Here is an 18,817-nt window from a genome sequence, read left to right as displayed (position 1 = left end):
TTACTCTCAATATGCTAGTGACTCCCAAATCTGTATCTCCAGCCTAGTCTTTTCTGTTGCATTTGAGGCCCATATATCCAACACCCCATTTGTCATCTCACATGCACGTTTCACAGGCAAACCCCATCCACTCTGGTCTTCTCACCTCAATGAATGACGCCACCAACCCAGGTGCTCAAGTCAGAGAATCTAGAAGTCATTCTTGACTTTTCTCCCCACACCCAAGTACTCTATATATTATCCTAAATGTCTCTTAAATCCATCTCTTCTCTCTGCCCCAATTGCGACCACTCTGGAAGGGGCCAATGTTATCCCCCAACTAGATTACTAGTCAGCTTCCTGACAGTTCTCCCTGACTTGCTCCTGTAGACCAAATGAGCTTTATAAAATGCAAATGTGATCATGTTGCACATATTAGTTAAGAATATTCATGTTGCAAGCTACAGAAAGCCTAACCCATATTGATTTAAATCAAACAAAAGGGAATTTTCTGACTCTGCTGAACATTTGAGGAGTAGTCTAGTTTCAGTTAAAGCTTGAAGCCAGGACTCAGATTATAATCTGTTACCAAGCTCCATCTCGCAGTTCTGTCCTCTCTGTGCCAGCTTTGTCTTCAGGTTGCCATGTCCTGTGATAGCAACATGGCTGCAGCAGTTTCTATCATATGGTCACACTAGCAAACCCAGCAGAAGAGGACACTTTCTCTCTCCGAAGCCCCAGCAAATGGTATATTGTGTTGTATCAGCCCATCCCTGAGCTACCTGCTGTGGCCAAGGGGATTGGACATGCTAAACAACTTAGGCCAATCCAAGGTCAACTCCCAGAGGGCCAGAATGAACAAGGGAGGAAACGGATAAGCAAACATCATAAGTAACTTAAAACCCTGTAATTGCTCTCCATTGCTCTTCACGTAGAGGCTACTCTCCTCATCAGGGCTTACAATGCCCTGCATGATATAATCTCTCTCACTCCTCCAGTCTCGCCTTTCCCAGTCATTTTCTCCTACTCAAAGGTCTAGTCATACTGAACTCACTTCAATTTCTAAATGAACCCTTTTCTCCCTTCCTTTTAGCACATATCATTTCCTGATGTTCAAGCATGCTTAATTAATTTAGGTGGTGTAATGCTTAATTTTATGTGTTAACTTCACTGGGCCATGGTGACCAGATATGTGGTCAAACATTACTCTGGATGTGCCTGTAAGGGTGTTTTTGGATGATATTAACATTTAAATTGGTGGACTTTGAGTAAAGCAAATTGCCTTTCATAGTGTAGGTGGGCCTCATCCAATCAGTTGAAGGCCTGAATAGAACAAAACACTGATCTCCCCTAAGCAAGAGGGAATTCTGCCAGCAGATGGGCTTCAGACTTGAACTGCAACATTGTCTCTTTTTGGGTCTCCAGCCTGCTGGCCCACCCTGCATATTTTGGACTTGCCAGCCTCCATAATTGCCTCAGCCAATTTCTTAAAATAAATCTCTTTGGGGCCCGGCCCCATGGCTTGGCGGTTAGGTGCACGCGCTCCGCTGCTGGCGGCCCAGGTTCGGATTCCTGGTGCCCACCAGCGCACCGCTTCTCCGGCCATGCTGAGGCCGCGTCTCACATGCAGCAACTAGAGGGATGTGCAACTATGACATACTGCTATCTACTGGGGCTTTAGGGAAAAAAAAATAAATAAGTAAAATAAAATGGGCTCAAATTTGTAAAAATAAATAAATAAATAAATAAATAAATCTCTGTGTGTGTATATATATATATACACAAATCTTATTGGTTCTAATTTTGTGTTCTAGTTTCTCTGGAGAATTCTGACTGATACAGATGGATTAGCAAAAGTGAATATGAGTTGTCTATAAATATCCAAAGTTAGGTAAGAAGTTCATTCTATGACATTATATTACATGATAATAAGAGATATGGACTTTACACAGTAAGCAATGATGAATTTCTGAAGATTTTTATGGAAGAGAGGAAGTATGGAAAAAACTATGGTTTGGCTATCCAAAAGCCAATTATATCCACCTTCACCTTTGACTACTTCTACACAGAAGCTAAAAAGCCAAAATTCCCGATTTCTCAGCTTTCCTTGCAACTAGTCAAAAGTGTCTGAGAAGAGCTTTCCTTCATGGAAAAAGATAAAAAGCAAAGTCATTCTGAGACTTTTTTGTCTTTTTTGTCCTCTTCACCTTTCTACCTTCTTCCTGCCTGGAATGTAGTAGTGAGGTCTGGAGGTACAGCAGCCATCTTGCCTTTGGGCAGCAACCAGCAGGGGCATAAAGGCCTACATAATAAGGATGGCAGAGCAGAAATATGGGAAGAGACTGGGACCCCGGGAGCAATTTGGAGCCATTGTACCTACCCCCAGACCTTGTAATGCATGAGACAAATAAACCTCTGTTTAAGCCACTGCAGTAGGGTTTTCTGTCATTTACAGATGAATGCATTACTACCTGATAATATGCACAATATGGAACAAAGATCAAATTTTTCTTCTAGAAGATAAATTGACCTGATGAAAAGGCCTGGAGGCAGAGAGAGAGGCCAATCAGAGGGCTCTTGCAGGAGTCCAGGAAAAGATGGGGAGGGCCTGAAGGATTTAGTATGAGAGAAAGGCAAATAATCACAAATCTTTGTCAAATTCTTGAATTTTTCCCATCATCCTTATGATGAAAACAATTATATAACCACATAGTTACTAACTATTTTAAACAAAAAATTATTCCCAGATAAAACGACGAGTCTTCTTGGTCTCAGTTGGATAAACCCAAGGGTAAAACAAAACCCTCAACCATGTTCCTAAGACATGAGAATTTCATTTCATTGCTGCTCTGAGAATACATCTAATTACTCAATCAGGCCAATTAAACAGGAAGTTCACCTGCTAACAAACAGCTCTCTTGGGATATACCAGAATAAATGGTAGAAATAATTGGATTTTCTAATCAATATTAACTTCATCTATTATACAGCTGCCACTTGTTTTTACATTTAGATACAGCATTATTTTTCATATAATATGGAAAACTTTTCATTTGTAGCAATGAGAGTGGTTATCCTGTCTGAAGTATTATTTTCATAAACTCCTTTATCCCTCTCATTAATTGTCCACTGACAGTATAAACATCACATTTTAGCTGAAACCTTGGGGCTATATCTTCTAGCACCATAACTCCATTTTCTGTGTAAATTCCTGAGATGACTTATCATAACAATACTTTCATAATTATTATTCTTGAAGCAGACTGCTGACCAATAGATGCATGCAAGAGTACAAAACTCATGAAAACTGTTGAGTTTTCTAAAATCGTTTCTCTCTGGGATGCCCTTCTGGTAAAACGCTAGTCTGCCTGCTCTACTGTGAGGAGTGACCACTTTAAAGGAAAGTCAGCTCGTGACACTTCTCTGGTGAAAGCACTTCAACACTGCTCCATCTCACCCAGAGTAAAAGGCAGAATCGTCACTCTGACCTTTGAGCCCTGCACGACCTGACCTGCTCTTCCCCAACCTCACCTCCTGCTGCTTCCCCTTCCCTCCACGCACTCCTTCTGACCCCTGATCACCAGGCCTCTTCCAGATTAGGCCTTGGCACCTGATCTTCCCTCTGCCTGGAATACTTTCCCTGCAGTGTCCACCTGGCCACCTCAGATCTTTACTCAAATGCCACCTCGCGAGAACTTGTCTGACCTCCCATTTAAAATTGTAAGTCCTGCCTCTCCCCATCTCCTTCCCTGCCTTTTTTTTCCCCTCTTAGCACTTACCACCATAGAACTTACAACATGTTTCTCTCATTTAATTTATCATCTATATCCCCTACTAATATATGTTCCATGAGGCCAGGGATTTTTAACGTTCTGTTCGCTGCTGTAGCCTCAGTACCTACTGTGGAGTCCGCGTATAGCAGACACTCAACAAACATTTGCTGAATGAAAGAATGAATTTCTGCAAATTGAATTTGGCATTCGGAACACTATTGGTTTTTTGTTGTTGTTTCGTTTTTAACCTCAGGTCTCTCTTTGGCCCTGACTTTCACTTATTAATGATTTCCTGAAGTGCCCAAGACTGTTCCTAAATCTGCAGATCTGATTGGATGTCTGAGTCACTTCAGCCCAGCTCTGAATTACCGGTGCTGAGGGCTTCAACTCATTGATAATGTGGGACCCCACCTGACCACTGGAAACCCAATCCCAGGATTCAGGATTCAGAGTTGCACTTGGCTCCTGGCTCCCAGACAATTAGATTCAATAGAGCAATGGTCCACAAGCCTTTTTAAGCCATGTAGTTCATACATACACACACATATGCACACACCTGCACACAGACACAAAAGCTTGGAATTACACCCATCTCCCTTTGGCCTGGCAAATAGATATTTCTAATTAGGGTCAGTCCAAAATGATATTGCGAGGATGTCTCAGCCCCTGCTGTCCAAACATGGGGAAATGGGCACTTAAATCCGTGCAACATTTCTGGAGGGCAATTTCACAATATCTGTCATAATGTTATATGAGTGTGCCCTTTGATGCCCTCATTCTATTGCTAGGTTTACACTTTGAACATGCAAACATTCACCCACAAATATGAACATGAGTGTTCACGACAGCATTGTTTATAATGCTGGAAACAGCATTATAAACAGCATTGTTTACTGGAAACAGACAGCTCCTCCATTATTGGCAGTGTAAATAAATTATGGTCTCTAGTCAAAGAATGCAGTTCATCTCTGTCACTTGAAAAAAACTAATATACTACTGAACATAATCTGTTTTGTGCAAATAAAACAAAAATGCATCAATACATTAATATGCATGGGTCCAATATGGATGCGTTCTACATGAATTTGAATTATGCAAATTAGGTGTTGGGCCATATAAAAATATTAATACAGTCTTTCTTGTGCTAAGAATTTTATATAATTTTAATTTCCCCAAATAAAAAAATTTATTTAAAAAATACATAATTTCAAGACTGGCAGGCCCTGTACTTATACAACTGCAACAGGGCTGTGTCACCAGAGCTGTAAACAGCGCCATCTTTTGGCCAAGGTGCTGAGGTGGGAGGGAGCTGGGGAAGTTGGAGGAGTTGCATGGCTGCCGCTGGGGTGTGATGCCCCAGCACCATTTTCCCCGAACAGCCTTTTGTGCAGTAAGCGGGAGTAGCTGTCTACAGCGCTCTACGAAGGATCTTAAGTCCCGTAATCTTTCTCCTTCCTCATTTCATAATCAATTAAATGGAATATTAATAGATTCAAATACTTTTAAGTTCCAAAAAAAAGTACTCAAAGGTATGATCTATCACCGTGTAGTTTAGTTGTTTGAAAGCAAGCCATAACTAAATTCTCATTAACTTAAAGTGTATATGGCTTTGGAACAATTTTCTGAAAATTTGAAAACATCAAACAAGTCTAGTTATTGTAGATGTAGAGATTTGGGACCATTTAGTTTAGTGGGAAAGTCTCAGGATCTCTATTGTAAAAGCAAACTATTGACCTTGGGTTTGTGGGGAATCTTTCGTTTTTTTGTGTGTGTGTGTGAGGAAGATTAGCCCTGAGCTAACATCCGACGCCAAGCCTCCTCTTTTTTCTGAGGAAGATTGGCCCTAGGCTAACATCCGTGCCCATCTTCCTCCACTGTATATGTGGGAAGCCTGCCACAGCATGGCTTGATAAGCATTGCATCTGTCCTCACCCGGGATCCGAACCTGCGAACCCTGGGCTTCAAAAGCAGAGGGCGCGAACTCAACCGCTACGCCACCAGGCTGGCTCTGGGAATTGTTTTCTTTAACATTAGCTTCCACGTAACAGAAAAGAAAGCAGAAAGATATAACCAAGCCCTCATTCACAAAATAGACAACGATGTAAGACTACAGCCGGAGTTGAACATAACTGAGAGAGAAAGATGATAATCTATAGACAAGTCAGGAGTGAGCATTTGATGAGCGTGCCACAAAATTAGCTTGAGAGGTCCAGACACCGGGATAGAACAGATGAATACAAATAGTGGCACGGGCTTTTATGCAGCTTTTATACTGCATCTTGATGTAAATGCCATAGAATCAAGTCATTAAAATAGTGGAAGATGGCTAAACCATTGTGGGTTTTGTGGTTTTAATAGAAAAGCTACACTCAAGTTAACTTTGATTTTTTTTAACCTGAAAAAACCCACCCCAATAAAAGTATTCTATGTAACTGATGGTGTACCAAATACCACCTTTATTAAGCTATATTTGGGAACTGCTCATCTTACTGTCATTCAAAACACTCACTAAGAGACTTGGTTTAGCAGTGGGTATATTGTTAACACTCAGATAATAATAATACTAGTAATGGTCACGTGGACGCCTGTGATGTCTGAACATGAGACACTGAGCAGAAACTGCCCCTTTTGGCAAAGATCAGTGGTAGGATAGTGGATGGCAAATGCTTTCCTTCACAAAAGTTTGGGGGCAGAGTCCTTTCATCTCGTTACTGTGAAAGAGCAAAATCCTAGGTAAGAAAGGTCAGAAAATAGTGAGAATGAGCAGGTATAATGGACGATTTTGTAGAAGACAGAAAGCACAAAGAGAAAAAAAAAAGGAAAAAAAGGAAAGCTAGCTATAACGGGAAAATCCTCTTGGCAAGCCTCGCTAATTTGGTTTTATTGTGAAGAACAGTCAGAATAATGATATTTTAAAATATATTCTTTCATTCACTCAACCAATGACTCTCACAAACCAATATTTATTGGATGTCTTCTGTGTGCAAAAGGTTAGTCACAAAGGTCCAAAGGAAAAATGAGGGTGCTTCAGCCCTCGGGGAGCTCACTGCAGCTCCCTTTAAGCCCCTGAACTAACAGAATTGGCCCTGGTAAAGTGTTGCTTAGAAAAGGTCCTTGGTACATGCATTGGTTTTACCATCTAAATTGCACTAAGACTTTAGGGACCTTCTGTATATCACTGTCCTATTACAAAGGTATAAGTTGTTTCCTGTTTTATAACATTACAACCAAAATTACAATTTTCCTATTTTTAGCATTTATCTTGCTTCCTATGTTATATTATTATAAATAACACTCCAATGGACATCTTCATGAACACAGCATCCCATATTTTAAATTATTTCCTTACTCCAGTTCTCAGAGGTGGGATTACTGCTCAAGAGGCTTTAACATCTAAATCATTCTTGGAGTATTGTCAAATTGCTTTCTAAAAGGGTTGTATCAATTTATAATACAGTGAGCAATGCATGACAGTAATGAGAGAAGCAATTTTATATTCTCATCACATGGTTATACTTTATAAGTAATACTTTCAGAGTTTTAATTTAATATTTAAATAATATGAGATTATTTGAAAATAGGTACTTAGGTTATACAAGCAGGTATTTAGCATGTGATTTTCATGGAAAGAGTAAACATCTAATGTTAAAATTCAGTCTTGAAGAAAGTGTCAAGTAACAGGTCACATGAATATGGACATGTTTCATGTTCTCATTTTTCCCCAGTAGTTTTTGAGAGCACTTGAAAATCATTAATAAGACTTTAAAGGCAAATCTTATCTACATTAATGTACTTAAAATGTACTTAAAAACATTTTAAGGAAATTATAGTCTCATATAACATTCAATTTCTCCATATTTTTTATTATAAAATGAGAAAGTGGTTATTTTGGGAAAAAATATTATCTTCAAGACATATGATAAAACAACACTAAATAGTGCAGCATAACTTTTGAAGTCACATTCTTAATGCCAAATGATATCTCTTTGGAAAAAATATTAATTTTAAAGGTCACAAGCTATTAACGTGAGCCCTTTTGAGTTATTTTGTTTTATTATCAGAGTAATTTAGAAATGTAAGAGAAAGCTACTGCTCACTGAACATTGAATTAAAAAGTGAATTAATTTCTAGCAATCTTCCTCCCTGATTCTGTAAGGAAATAACTGATGGTTAATATTTTCTGTTTGTAGCTTATTAAAGTTGTAAGCCTGTATTCTACTTCCTAGCACTTGGAGAAGCTGCTGGCTTTTCTCAGTGAAAAGCTGGATTTAGTCTCCAATGGAGGACAAGCCACCAACACTGAGGAATCAAAGATTTCAAATAAATCAACAAACAAACAAATGGAAAAGTTAAATTCAGGTTCACGTATGCAAGTACGTTTAGCAGTGGGATATGAGCCAGCCACATTTCAGTTTAGGTAGCACACAATTTTACAAACACAAGTGTCGTTACGTGGACAGCTGGCCAAAATATTTTAGAGCACAGCTGCCCCATAAAATCAAGCCCACATGATTGCTGCAGGTACACTGCTTGTTGAATCCATTCCATGATCTTAAAGTCTATAAATTGAATTTCTGTATATTGAGTTTCTATTAAGAGGCATATTGCATAGACTCTGGAGCCAAATTACCAGGGTTCAATCCCAGCTTTGCCATTTACTAGCTGTGTGACTTCAGGCTAGTTACTTAACTATTCTGTGCCTCAATTTCTCCATCCATAAAATAGGGACAATAATAGTATCCAACTCATGGAGCTGTTGGAAAGATTAAATAAGCTAATATATAAAAAGCCTTAAAATAGTACCTGGCACATAATAAGCACTATATGAGTGTTTGCTGCTGTTCTTAATATCATGATTATTCATTTTTATTACTACTTCTACCTGAATTTAAATAAAACTTTATTCCTTTATTAAGGAATCAAAAGGATAGTGAATGCTTCTACAAATACAATCTGTATTTCCCAGGGCACAGTAATTTGGGCCTAAAAATATAGTCTTGCAACAACAGTTATATAGCAGGCATGCAGAAAAGTGGGAAAATCTTAGAGTCAGTCATTCCTGGCTTTGAATTCTATCTCCACCACTAACTTATTGTGTGACTCTGGGCAATCTACCTACTCAACCTCTCTAAGCCTTTAGAAGGAAAACAATAATACTCGCCTGACCAGATAACCAAGAATTAGACAGGATGCATGTGAGGTGCCTGACAGATGGCCCAAAGCAGAAGGACCTCAGGCCTACTTTCAAGAACTCCCCTACTGCTTGCAGCTCCATGTGCGGCCATCCCTGTTCCCTCTCTGGCTCCCTGCCACCTTCAGCAGGGGCTTACCCTGCTGCCTGGTGAAACCAAACCACCAAGAAGCAGGCCCTGGAGAATTAAGCACCAACTGAAAACTTAGTGTGGAAAGACATCATTGGTACTTTAGTGAGTATTATAATGCTATATAAAAAAGATTTGAAAGTCCATATTTTTTAGAAATGTACACTCAAGTATGTATGGGTCAAGGTGATATATGGGACTTGTTTCTAAAATACTTTAGCAAAGGGAGAAAAAAAGGCAAGCAAAGGATACATGAAACAAATGTGGCAAAATCTTGATAATTGTTTAATCAGGATAATTGTTTAATGAGGATTCATTATATTACTCTAATTTTTAGTGTGTTTGAACATCTTCATACATGATAAAAAAACTGAAAAATTAAGTAAAAACCTCACATTTCTAGAAGCAATACATATGGCCCCTTAGCCACCAGGCACATGAGGCTTGTCTAATATTCTAGACATTTCATCCCATTTCCAAAGAGTCCAAGTCAGATCTGATTATACATTTCACTGAATCCTCTGTTCTTCCTAGTCCAGCAGAACATGCCATGTAATGTCCAAATAAATATTTGTCAAACCTTGCTCAAGTTAGGAAATTGTCATCTTCTCCAACATCACCATACAGATCCTTTTATAACAGACACTTATATACCAGCGTTTCCAAAAGTGAGGCCACAAGATAGATCTAATGAACCTCCACAACATTATGCCAAGTGAAAGAAGCCAGACCAAAAGACAATATATCATACGATTCCATTTATATGAAAAGACAAGAAAAGGCAAATCTACAGAGAAAGAAAGTAGATTAGTGATTCCTGGGCTGGACGTGGAATGGGCATTGACTGTACATGCACATGAGTGATCTTACTGGGATGATGGAAATGTATTAAAACTGGATTGTGGGGATTATTGCACAACTTGGTAAAATTACTAAAAATCATTCACTTCTAAACAGGTGAATTCTGTGGTATGTAATTATACCTCACTAAATTTTTTTTTAAAGAGATATATCTAGGTGGGTCACAACTTTTAAAAAATCATCCACTACGTATGTAAAGCATTTTATACTTTAGAAGAACTATAACTAGCACATCAAGTTGCGATTCCACAGTAGTGACATAAACTTTTAAAATAAATTTTTAAATAAAAAAAGATGATTTAATTTAAATAATTAACTTAAATTATTTTAATTGATTAATCCACATAATTAAGGTAAATAAAAATGATGATAATAACAAACCAGAAGTTTTGGTAAATGCTGTCTGAGTCATTGATTCCTAGGTTGTGTGTCGAACCCCAGTTGTGCCTGTGTGTGTGTGTGTGTGTGTGTGTGTGTGTGTGTTTTAATCTCAGAGTCAAATATAAAGATTAAATGGGATAATGTTGATAAAAATACTTTATCAATTGCCAATGCTGTATTAACAAAAGGAAAGGATTGACCTACCTAAACTTCTTCTAATTTAATATAAAAGAAATCCTAACTAGGTTATGACAGATAAGAGACTCTCCAGGCGGGGCAGAGTAATTTAACCAATTGCCCAGCTACCTTCCTCTGGGGTGTCAATTTCTCCGATGGTTTCTTCCTTCCACAAACATTACCGAATGCCTACCATGAATCCATTACATAGTAGGTCCTAACTCTTGATCCTCAAGAGGTGCCCGGTTGCCCTGCTCCTCCTCTCCCTCTTCTCCCAAGCCAAGATGCTCTACTAGGAAAACTTCCTACTGGCTTGGTGTGGAGCACCCCCAAGCCCTTTCCTGGTTGCATTGGCACAGCTGAAATGAATTGGCCTTTCTGAAACTTTTCCAAATCTTAAGAGGCTCCCCTGACACACACACACGTACAGTCAAGTTTTTAAACTGCAGAATTACAGACTGGAAGTCAGAAAAAAAAATTTCTCTTCCATCCCCATCTAGATTTCAGTTCCAAAACTCCTGCCTCTTACACCCCTTATTCTTTCTAAGTAAGTGAGTCCTCCCCACTTTTCAAGAACACAACGAGTGCTCAGCAGCGTTTAAGTCCTATGCCCAAAAGAACAAAGCAGCCATTATAAGTCCTCATCCTCACAGAACCCGGATCACCCTCTTTCCGCCGATCCCCACAGGGTCAAGGTGGTTTGTTTTCAGCAAAGTGGTGGTAGTGTTATTGTTATTATTATTACTATTCTGATGTTAGTTTGGCTAATTAATAAATCTAGGGACCTTTTGCGGTATCTAAACGTTCTGCTAAGTTCTCTATGCTTCAACTGTCAGCCAAATTTGCAAAGCCCATGAAAAAAACCAATCAGGATAGGGCCCCATATCTCCCTGCCTCACTAGTGCACTGTGCTCTCACATGGTTTTGTTTCATCTCCTGCCAATTCTGAAAGGGTATGCAAGGCACATAATATTACCCCTTGCACCGAAGGCGAAGGGACGTGCTTAAGAAGACACAGCTGGCTTGCCGATGACAGAGCCTGAACCTACACCTGTTCTAGCTGACCTAAGTGAATTTCTCTTTTTATTCCAAAGTCCTTAGGGGAATCACGCCTCTGGGCAAGTAAGAATTGCGCTTAAACGAGAGTAACTGACTCCCGGGTGGAGGGGTTAGTTAGCTTTGCCCCCACCACGAAGCCCGGGTTGTTTTTATGTTTTAATTCAGTCAAGTTCTGGGTATCTCCGTTGTAGCTCCTTTTCAGGGTTCCCTGGAAAGTTTTCTTGGGTAGTTTTGTTGATTCGCCCAGCAGCACGGCAAATTACAGAAACGGAATAGGAGAATAAGGACACGCAAAGCACGTGGCCTACAGGATCTCATCTTTCTTGGTCCTTCTCGCGACCCGTAGCCGCTCCCCCTTACGACGGCGTGTGCCGTTCGCCTATAAAAGCCCGTCTTGGCGCGTCCTGTCGCCACAACGTCTTCCTGTTTGCGGCGCGTCTGTTGCTGCTCCTTGCTGGACCGCAGTGGCCGTGAAGATGGCGTCTACCAGCCGGTTAGTACGTCCGGCCGAGCCGGGCTCGCAGGGGTGCGGGCGGGAGTGCCAGGGCTTGCCAGGCGGCCGCCGGGGCGGCTGCGTCGGGCGGAGCGCCCCGGAGGTGCGGGGAGAGGCGGCGGGGCTGGCCGGCCGGCCCGGACAAAGGCACTTCCAGACGGCAGGGCTGTCAGGGGTGTCGCAGCGGGTACCGAGCGTCGGCGTTACCGCCCCGGCGTCCTAGGTCGTCTTCTTACCCAGGCACCACCCTGTGGGGGTCCCTGTCTCCCCAGGCCCGGCCTCGCCTCTTTTGCGGATGTTTCAGCCGTCTTATCTTGTTGTTATTTCTTTCTGCGCTTGTTTTTCCACCTACGGCTTAACCAGCCCAAGGGGCCGTGAGTCCAAAGAGCGGGAAAGGATTCTAGGCCCCTGTCAGTCTGACAGCTAGAACGTTAGGGACGTCAGCATTGCTAAGCCTGATGGAAACTGGTTACCATCCCAGAGGCCCTCTTAAGTGAAAGCTGAGGCATTTCCAAAGAGTTGATAAGTTCCCTTATAAGAGATTTCTTTACCAATGTTGTCTTCTGCATACTCCTGAAGAAAATCTTGCCTGCAGAAAATTACTTACATGTGCTGGGAAGTCACTCTTTAATATGTTTTTAAAATGTGGTGCATACATATCTACAGGAAATGCGTGCAGTGCTCTTAGAGACAGCCCGTAATCCTGTGACCTGGAAAATGCTTGCAGACCCTAATTATATCTCTCATTACTATTATGAGGTAGATATTGGTATTTTTGCATACGTGTAAACTGAGTCATGCCACTGGTGACTTTTCCAAGATTGGTGTTAGAACAGAGTGTAGAGTCTCAAATATCTATTTCCTGTTATCATACAAATGGCCTTAAGTTAACTCATAATGTATTAAAAGTATCGAGTGCTATAGCTTCTGGATGGCAACTCTGGAATAATTTTTCTAAGCTGGTTATCCTCTGTGGAATTGAGTTCCCAATGAAAGCCATCATCACAAAATAGCTAGAGAAGTCCAGGCCCTTTCTGTTAACTGCCAAGACTTACTACTTTATGTTACTGTTTTTTTTTTAAAAGGTGGGGAAGTGGGGAGAGGCAGCTTTAGCTAATGGCCTGTTTGAAAATAACTCTTAAAGCCAGTGACACTCTTGTTTACTGATTCTAATTCTATGATTGAATGCTCAATCATTCTGTCTGGGTGTGGCTCTGTCAGGTAAGGCTTCCTTGTAGGTAAATGGAAAATGTAAGCTTCCCAAAGACACATACATACGACATATTCTCTCATGGCAGTAGGTCTCAAAGGTGAATGTGGTCCTATTTGGGCACAGCTTTTGCATATAGTAGAATAGGAAATTGTATTTTTAGGAAATGTTGCAGGAGTTAAACACAGTAGATTCACTTTATAGATTCTTTACCCAAAGAGCACACTTAACTTTGTGTGCCTTTATTTTCTTCACTTGTTAAAAAAAAAATGTTTGAAATAAATTTTTTCTAAACATATTCAGCTCTTTTTTTTTTTTTTTTGTGAGGAAGATCAGCCCTGAGCTAACATCCATGCTAATCTCCTCTTTTTGCTGAGGAAGACCGGCTCTGAGCTACCATCTATTGCCAGTCCTTCTCCTTTTTTCCCCCAAAGCCCCAGTAGATAGTTGCACATCCTTCTAGTTGCTGTATGTGGGGCACAGCCTCAGCATGGCCAGAGAAGCGGTGTGTCGGTGCGCGCCCGCCATCCAAACCTGGGCTGCCAGTAGCGGAGCGCGTGCACTTAACCCCTAAGCCACGGGGCCGGCTCTTAAATATACGTATCATTGCAGTTATCTATCTCGAGTTTTTCTACCAGTGAGAACAAAGGTAAACGCTAGCATTTCTACCTTTAGTAGTTTTTTCCCTGAAGAAGATATACAGTTGCTAGGCTATGAAACTGCCTGGTGTCTTCACAGAGAAGAGCACAAATGTTCTGAGTTCATGTGTAAGCTCCATCACTTACTAGTTCTGCGACTTCAGACAAATCGTTCTCTGAGCGTAATCTTTAAAATAGAGATAATGCTTCTGTTGCAGAGTTGCTGTGAAGGTTAATAATAGATGTCTGGCACTAGACACATAGGCACCCAATACATGATAGCTTTAAAATGAGGTTTGGGAATATCTGGCTCCTTAAGTAGTCTCAGTTGTTTAATATCAGTGGTGGTTGTTTATTCCGTTCCTTCCGATTGTTTCTCTCCTTTACTTCCCCCACCACCACTCCTCTGGTTCCTCTTTTGTATTACTGTTGTGGGTAATTTGATTAAAAGTTGACTACTTTAGCGTGATTTCATTTTATTTTGGATAGGTAACATATACAAATAGTACAAAAAACAAGGAAAGTGAAAAGCAGTCTCCGTCCTTCCCTGTCTCCCAACTGTCTGATTCTCCCCCAAAGCAGACATTGTAACCAGTTTCGTGGTGTTTTCCTAGTGATTCTATGCTTTAACAATTATATGCATATCCTTCTAACCTCTCTTGCCCCCAAAATATAGTCTAGTGTACACACTGTTGTCTATCTTGCTTTTTACCTTTCTTATGAGGTTAACACACACATTTTAAGTGCACGCGTCAATTACAAAGTGAGCACATACACACAGCCCCCACCCACGTCAAGAAATCAAATACCGCTAGCACCCTGAAGCCTCCTTTGTGTCCTCAGTCATTACCCTTTCTCAAAGATAACCACATCCTGACTCTGATACCATAGGTTTGTCTGCCCGCTTTAAAGTTTATATAAATGGCATATGTATTCCTCTGTGTCTACTTTCTTTTGATCAGCGTTTGAGATTCATCCATGTTATTGCATATAACCGTAGTTCATACTTTTTCCAGTTTTGTATAAAATCCCTACCGTACTCTTTTCACCTAACATATCTTTGAGATGTTTCCATTTCATTTATATATATACACACACACACACTCTACAAGATATTTTATCTACTTTTTAAGAGTGCAAAATATATCAGTCGTTTTCTTCGTACATTGTGTGCCACATGGCTGCCCATTCTACACATTTGTAATTACTGTTACTCTGCTAACATTTTCCTGTATTTTGACATACTTTTTCATAATTTATACTTTCTTAATATATTATTTGTCATAATTTATTAAAATATTTTCCTAATAGAAATTTATGGAATAAGTGAGAGTATAAACCAAGCCCCTAGCCCCCATTTTTCCAATGAAAAGATCGAAGATGTGTTCTGGTTAACTCGAATATATAGATTTGGGGAATATGGATTATTTTATCAGTTTTTCAATGGGATCACCTTTTATGTTGAGAGTTAACATTCTGAATTGTATTTGCTAGCACCAGAAACTTTATCCAAAACCACGAATACTTATTTACATACTATAAGAATGGTTGATGTTGTCTTTTAGATGTATATTTGTGATGGCCATAAAATAACCTTTTACTGTGTTACTCATGTGAACTTTTAGAGAGGACTTATTTTCAATGATACCAAACATTTGTGATTTTGAAGTCATATGCCCAGAAATAACTACTAAATCTATGCTAAGTATCTTTGTTTCTTTTTTAAACTGATTCTGGGGGTCATTTTAGCCTGATATGTCTTCCCCAAACTGCTTTATTTTCAAAATAAAATAATTGATCACAAATAGGTTAAAAAGTAGCTTTTGAAACCATTTGTAGAATGCTAACAAACTTAATTCTGGACCAAATGAAATCGTCAGATCTTAAGTTCAGCAGAGCCACATCTACCACCCTCATTTACATGCCCGTTAGTTTCAGTGTACTATTCTAAATCTATTGCTAAGGTAACTAGCAAGTAGAAAAACACAGACTTGAAATTTATTCTCTGGCCAGAGAAATAAGTGGCAAGGGGCACAAGCCTGATGGTTATATATAATAATGTTGCACGTTATTATGGTGGCTAGTCATTTCTATCCTAATCAAGCTTTTAAAAAATCTTAGTAGCCTGCATGTTAATAGAAAAAACAGTTGTTCTCCTTTTAAGTTTTTAAAGCCTTCCATGTCGACACACCAGTTACTATTATAAAAAATAATTCCAGCTACTTGGCCATAAAAAAAGACAAAGTCGGTCCATTTGCAATAACATAGATGGACCTTGAGGGTATTATGTTAAGCGAACTAAGCCAGACAGAGAAAGACAAACACTGTGTGATTTCACTCATATGTGGAAGATATACTAACACATGAACAGAGAGACAAGTTTAGTGGTTACCAGAGGGGAAGGGGGTTGAGGGGTGGGCATAAGGGGTAAAGGGGCACATTTATATGGTGACTAACAAATGTACAACTGAAATTTCATAATGTTATAAACTATTATGACCTCAATAAAATAAAAAAATAATTCCAGTGGAATATACTTGTTAATTACTAGCTAGAATTTAAAGTAACCTGGGATGTTTACTTTGAAAATTTAGCTTAAGTGTGTTATAAACATATAGTATTGGTAAAATGTTCAAAATACTCCTTTTTCCCCCCCAAAGACTACTTTGTTACATGTTGGTTGGGAGGATATAAAATATATATATATTTTTTTTCATTTAGTTTGGATGCTCTTCCAAGAGTCACATGTCCAAACCATCCAGATGCGATTTTAGTGGAGGACTACAGAGCTGGTGATATGATCTGTCCTGAATGTGGCCTGGTTGTAGGTAAGCAGTTATTATGGTTTTCACTGAAATCACTATTTTGGGTACTTTGCTTTTGTGTGTTTTCCAAACTACCTTTTAATGAATACATTTTGAATTTTTTCCCTTATAGGTAATTCATATTTATTTAAAACAAACAAAAAGAATTAGAAAAAAAGAAACAAGTAAAGTATACCATCTTTTATTGTCTGTCCAAATGTGTATATTTCATAATGTGGGGTAGGAGGGAACATCTAATTGAGACAGCTGATCCAGAAGAAAAGAAAAGGCCCTCAGTCCCTAGTCTCTTGAGTCCTTGGTCTTAAATATTTAAGGGGGCATTGTGGACAGGGGGATGACATTTACACATATGGAATAATGAATAATTGTAATCCAACTGTGTTGCTTTTATATATTTAAGTATAATTGATTTCATAGTAATTAAGGTGTATCTGTACTGAGTCTCATCTAAGGCCTTTTAGTCAGCAGAAAGATTTGTTGTAATTTTCATTTGCTCATGTGGAATGATTTATTTATCAATTTCAAATATAAAATTATTATTGCCAAAAATACTACTTCTTAAAATTTCACTTTTATTCCTACTTGCTCACTAATCTAGATATGCAGCAGAACTTTAGATTAGAGATGGTCTGTGCAAAAATTATTCTTATGGCGAGGTTGCGGCCAGCACCTGAGAAAAGGAGTAATGCTTAGCAGTTTGACATACTTAGGAATGCCAGTGCTGGTAGGATTGTGGGAGGTATAGCAAACATCGGTGTTGGTATACTGAGAAGTATCTTACTTGGAGGATGTCTGTAATATTCATCCAAGTAGGCTGCTTGCCTCAGACCTCCAGAGTGAGTTTTAAATCATACAGAGTTGCTAATAGAAGTTGAAATCCATTTCTAATTGTATTCTACTCGTTAAACAATATTAACGGCTAGTACACTTATTGTATACTAGGTACTGTTCTAAATGATTTACATATTCACTCAGTTTATCCTCAGAGAAACCTGTGAGGTGGGTACTAACATTATCTTCATTTTAGAGATGAGGAGACAAGTTTAGGTAGTCGAGCAGTCTAGCTCCACTGTGTGCATGAGAGCCAAATTTCTATCCCCCTTTGCCTTTTGTGATAAAATGAGTTCAATCTGAGATTGGCAAATTACGACCCACCGCCTCTTTTTATATGGCCTGCATGCTAAGAATGGCTTTTACATTTTTAAATGGCTGAAAAAAAATGAAAAGAATAATAATATTTTGGGCCATGTGAAAATAATATCAAATTCAAATTTCAGTGTCCATAAATAAAGTTTTATTGGAACTCAGCCACACTTGTTTACATACTATCTAGGGCTGCTCTCACAACTGCAAAATTTAGTAGTTGCAACAGAAACCATACGTGGTGCTCTCATCACTTCATATTGCTGCTCAGTGCACTAGGAATCCCAGTGATACAGTTATAACCCCCCAGCATTTTGAGTGCCAAGCATATCTCCATATTGTAACATTTTATTTATTTATTTTGTTACCATTGCATACCCATCATGTCAAAAACAGGAAAAAAAGTAAACTTTGCATGTCATGCTTTTAAGGTACATTGGAGTGTGGATTATTTTGTTATTGAATTAGATGGCAAGGCATTGTGTTTATTATGCAATGATGCTATAGCTGTGCTGAAAGAATACCACACACTTTGACATAACCAGACTAAGCACTCGTCACAGTACTCCCAACTCAGGAAAACAATGAGCAGAACATTTAGAAAATGTGAAGTGAAGTATCTCATCACAGCAGAATTTCTTCACAAATATAAAAGAATGGAAATAAGGCTGCAGCTAAAGTAAGTTTCTGAGTGGCTCATTTGTGGGCCAAGCAAGGAAAGCCATTTACCAATGATGAGTTAATTAATTCATGTTTGATTATAGCAGATAATGAAATGTATTCAGGGCTGGTCCCAGGGGCCTAGTGGTTAAGTTCAGTGCACTCTGCTTCAGCAGCCCTGGGTCAGTTTCCCAGGCATGGACCTACACCACTCGTCTATCAGTGGCCGTGCTGTGGTGGCAGCTCACATACAAAATAGAGGAAGGTTGACAAGAGATGTTAGGGCAAATCTTCCTC

The 18,817-nt window shown here is 39.4% G+C and overlaps 1 protein-coding gene across 1 annotated transcript in view; it reads left to right on the top strand.

Moving 5' to 3' along the window:
* Positions 1-11,945: 11,945 nt before the first annotated feature.
* The window catches only part of GTF2B (general transcription factor IIB), a 30,569-nt gene continuing 23,697 nt past the window's right edge, over positions 11,946-18,817 (top strand). Inside the window, exons 1-2 of the mRNA XM_058538455.1 lie at positions 11,946-12,044; positions 16,614-16,720. Coding sequence (XP_058394438.1) covers positions 12,028-12,044; positions 16,614-16,720 — 124 coding nt within the window. The 5' untranslated portion in view covers positions 11,946-12,027. The remainder of the gene's footprint in view (positions 12,045-16,613; positions 16,721-18,817) is intronic.

Source organism: Diceros bicornis, chromosome 4 (assembly GCF_020826845.1).
Source record: "Diceros bicornis minor isolate mBicDic1 chromosome 4, mDicBic1.mat.cur, whole genome shotgun sequence".
Classification (NCBI taxonomy): Eukaryota; Metazoa; Chordata; class Mammalia; order Perissodactyla; family Rhinocerotidae; genus Diceros; species Diceros bicornis.
This window is presented reverse-complemented; position numbering and strand designations above follow the sequence as displayed.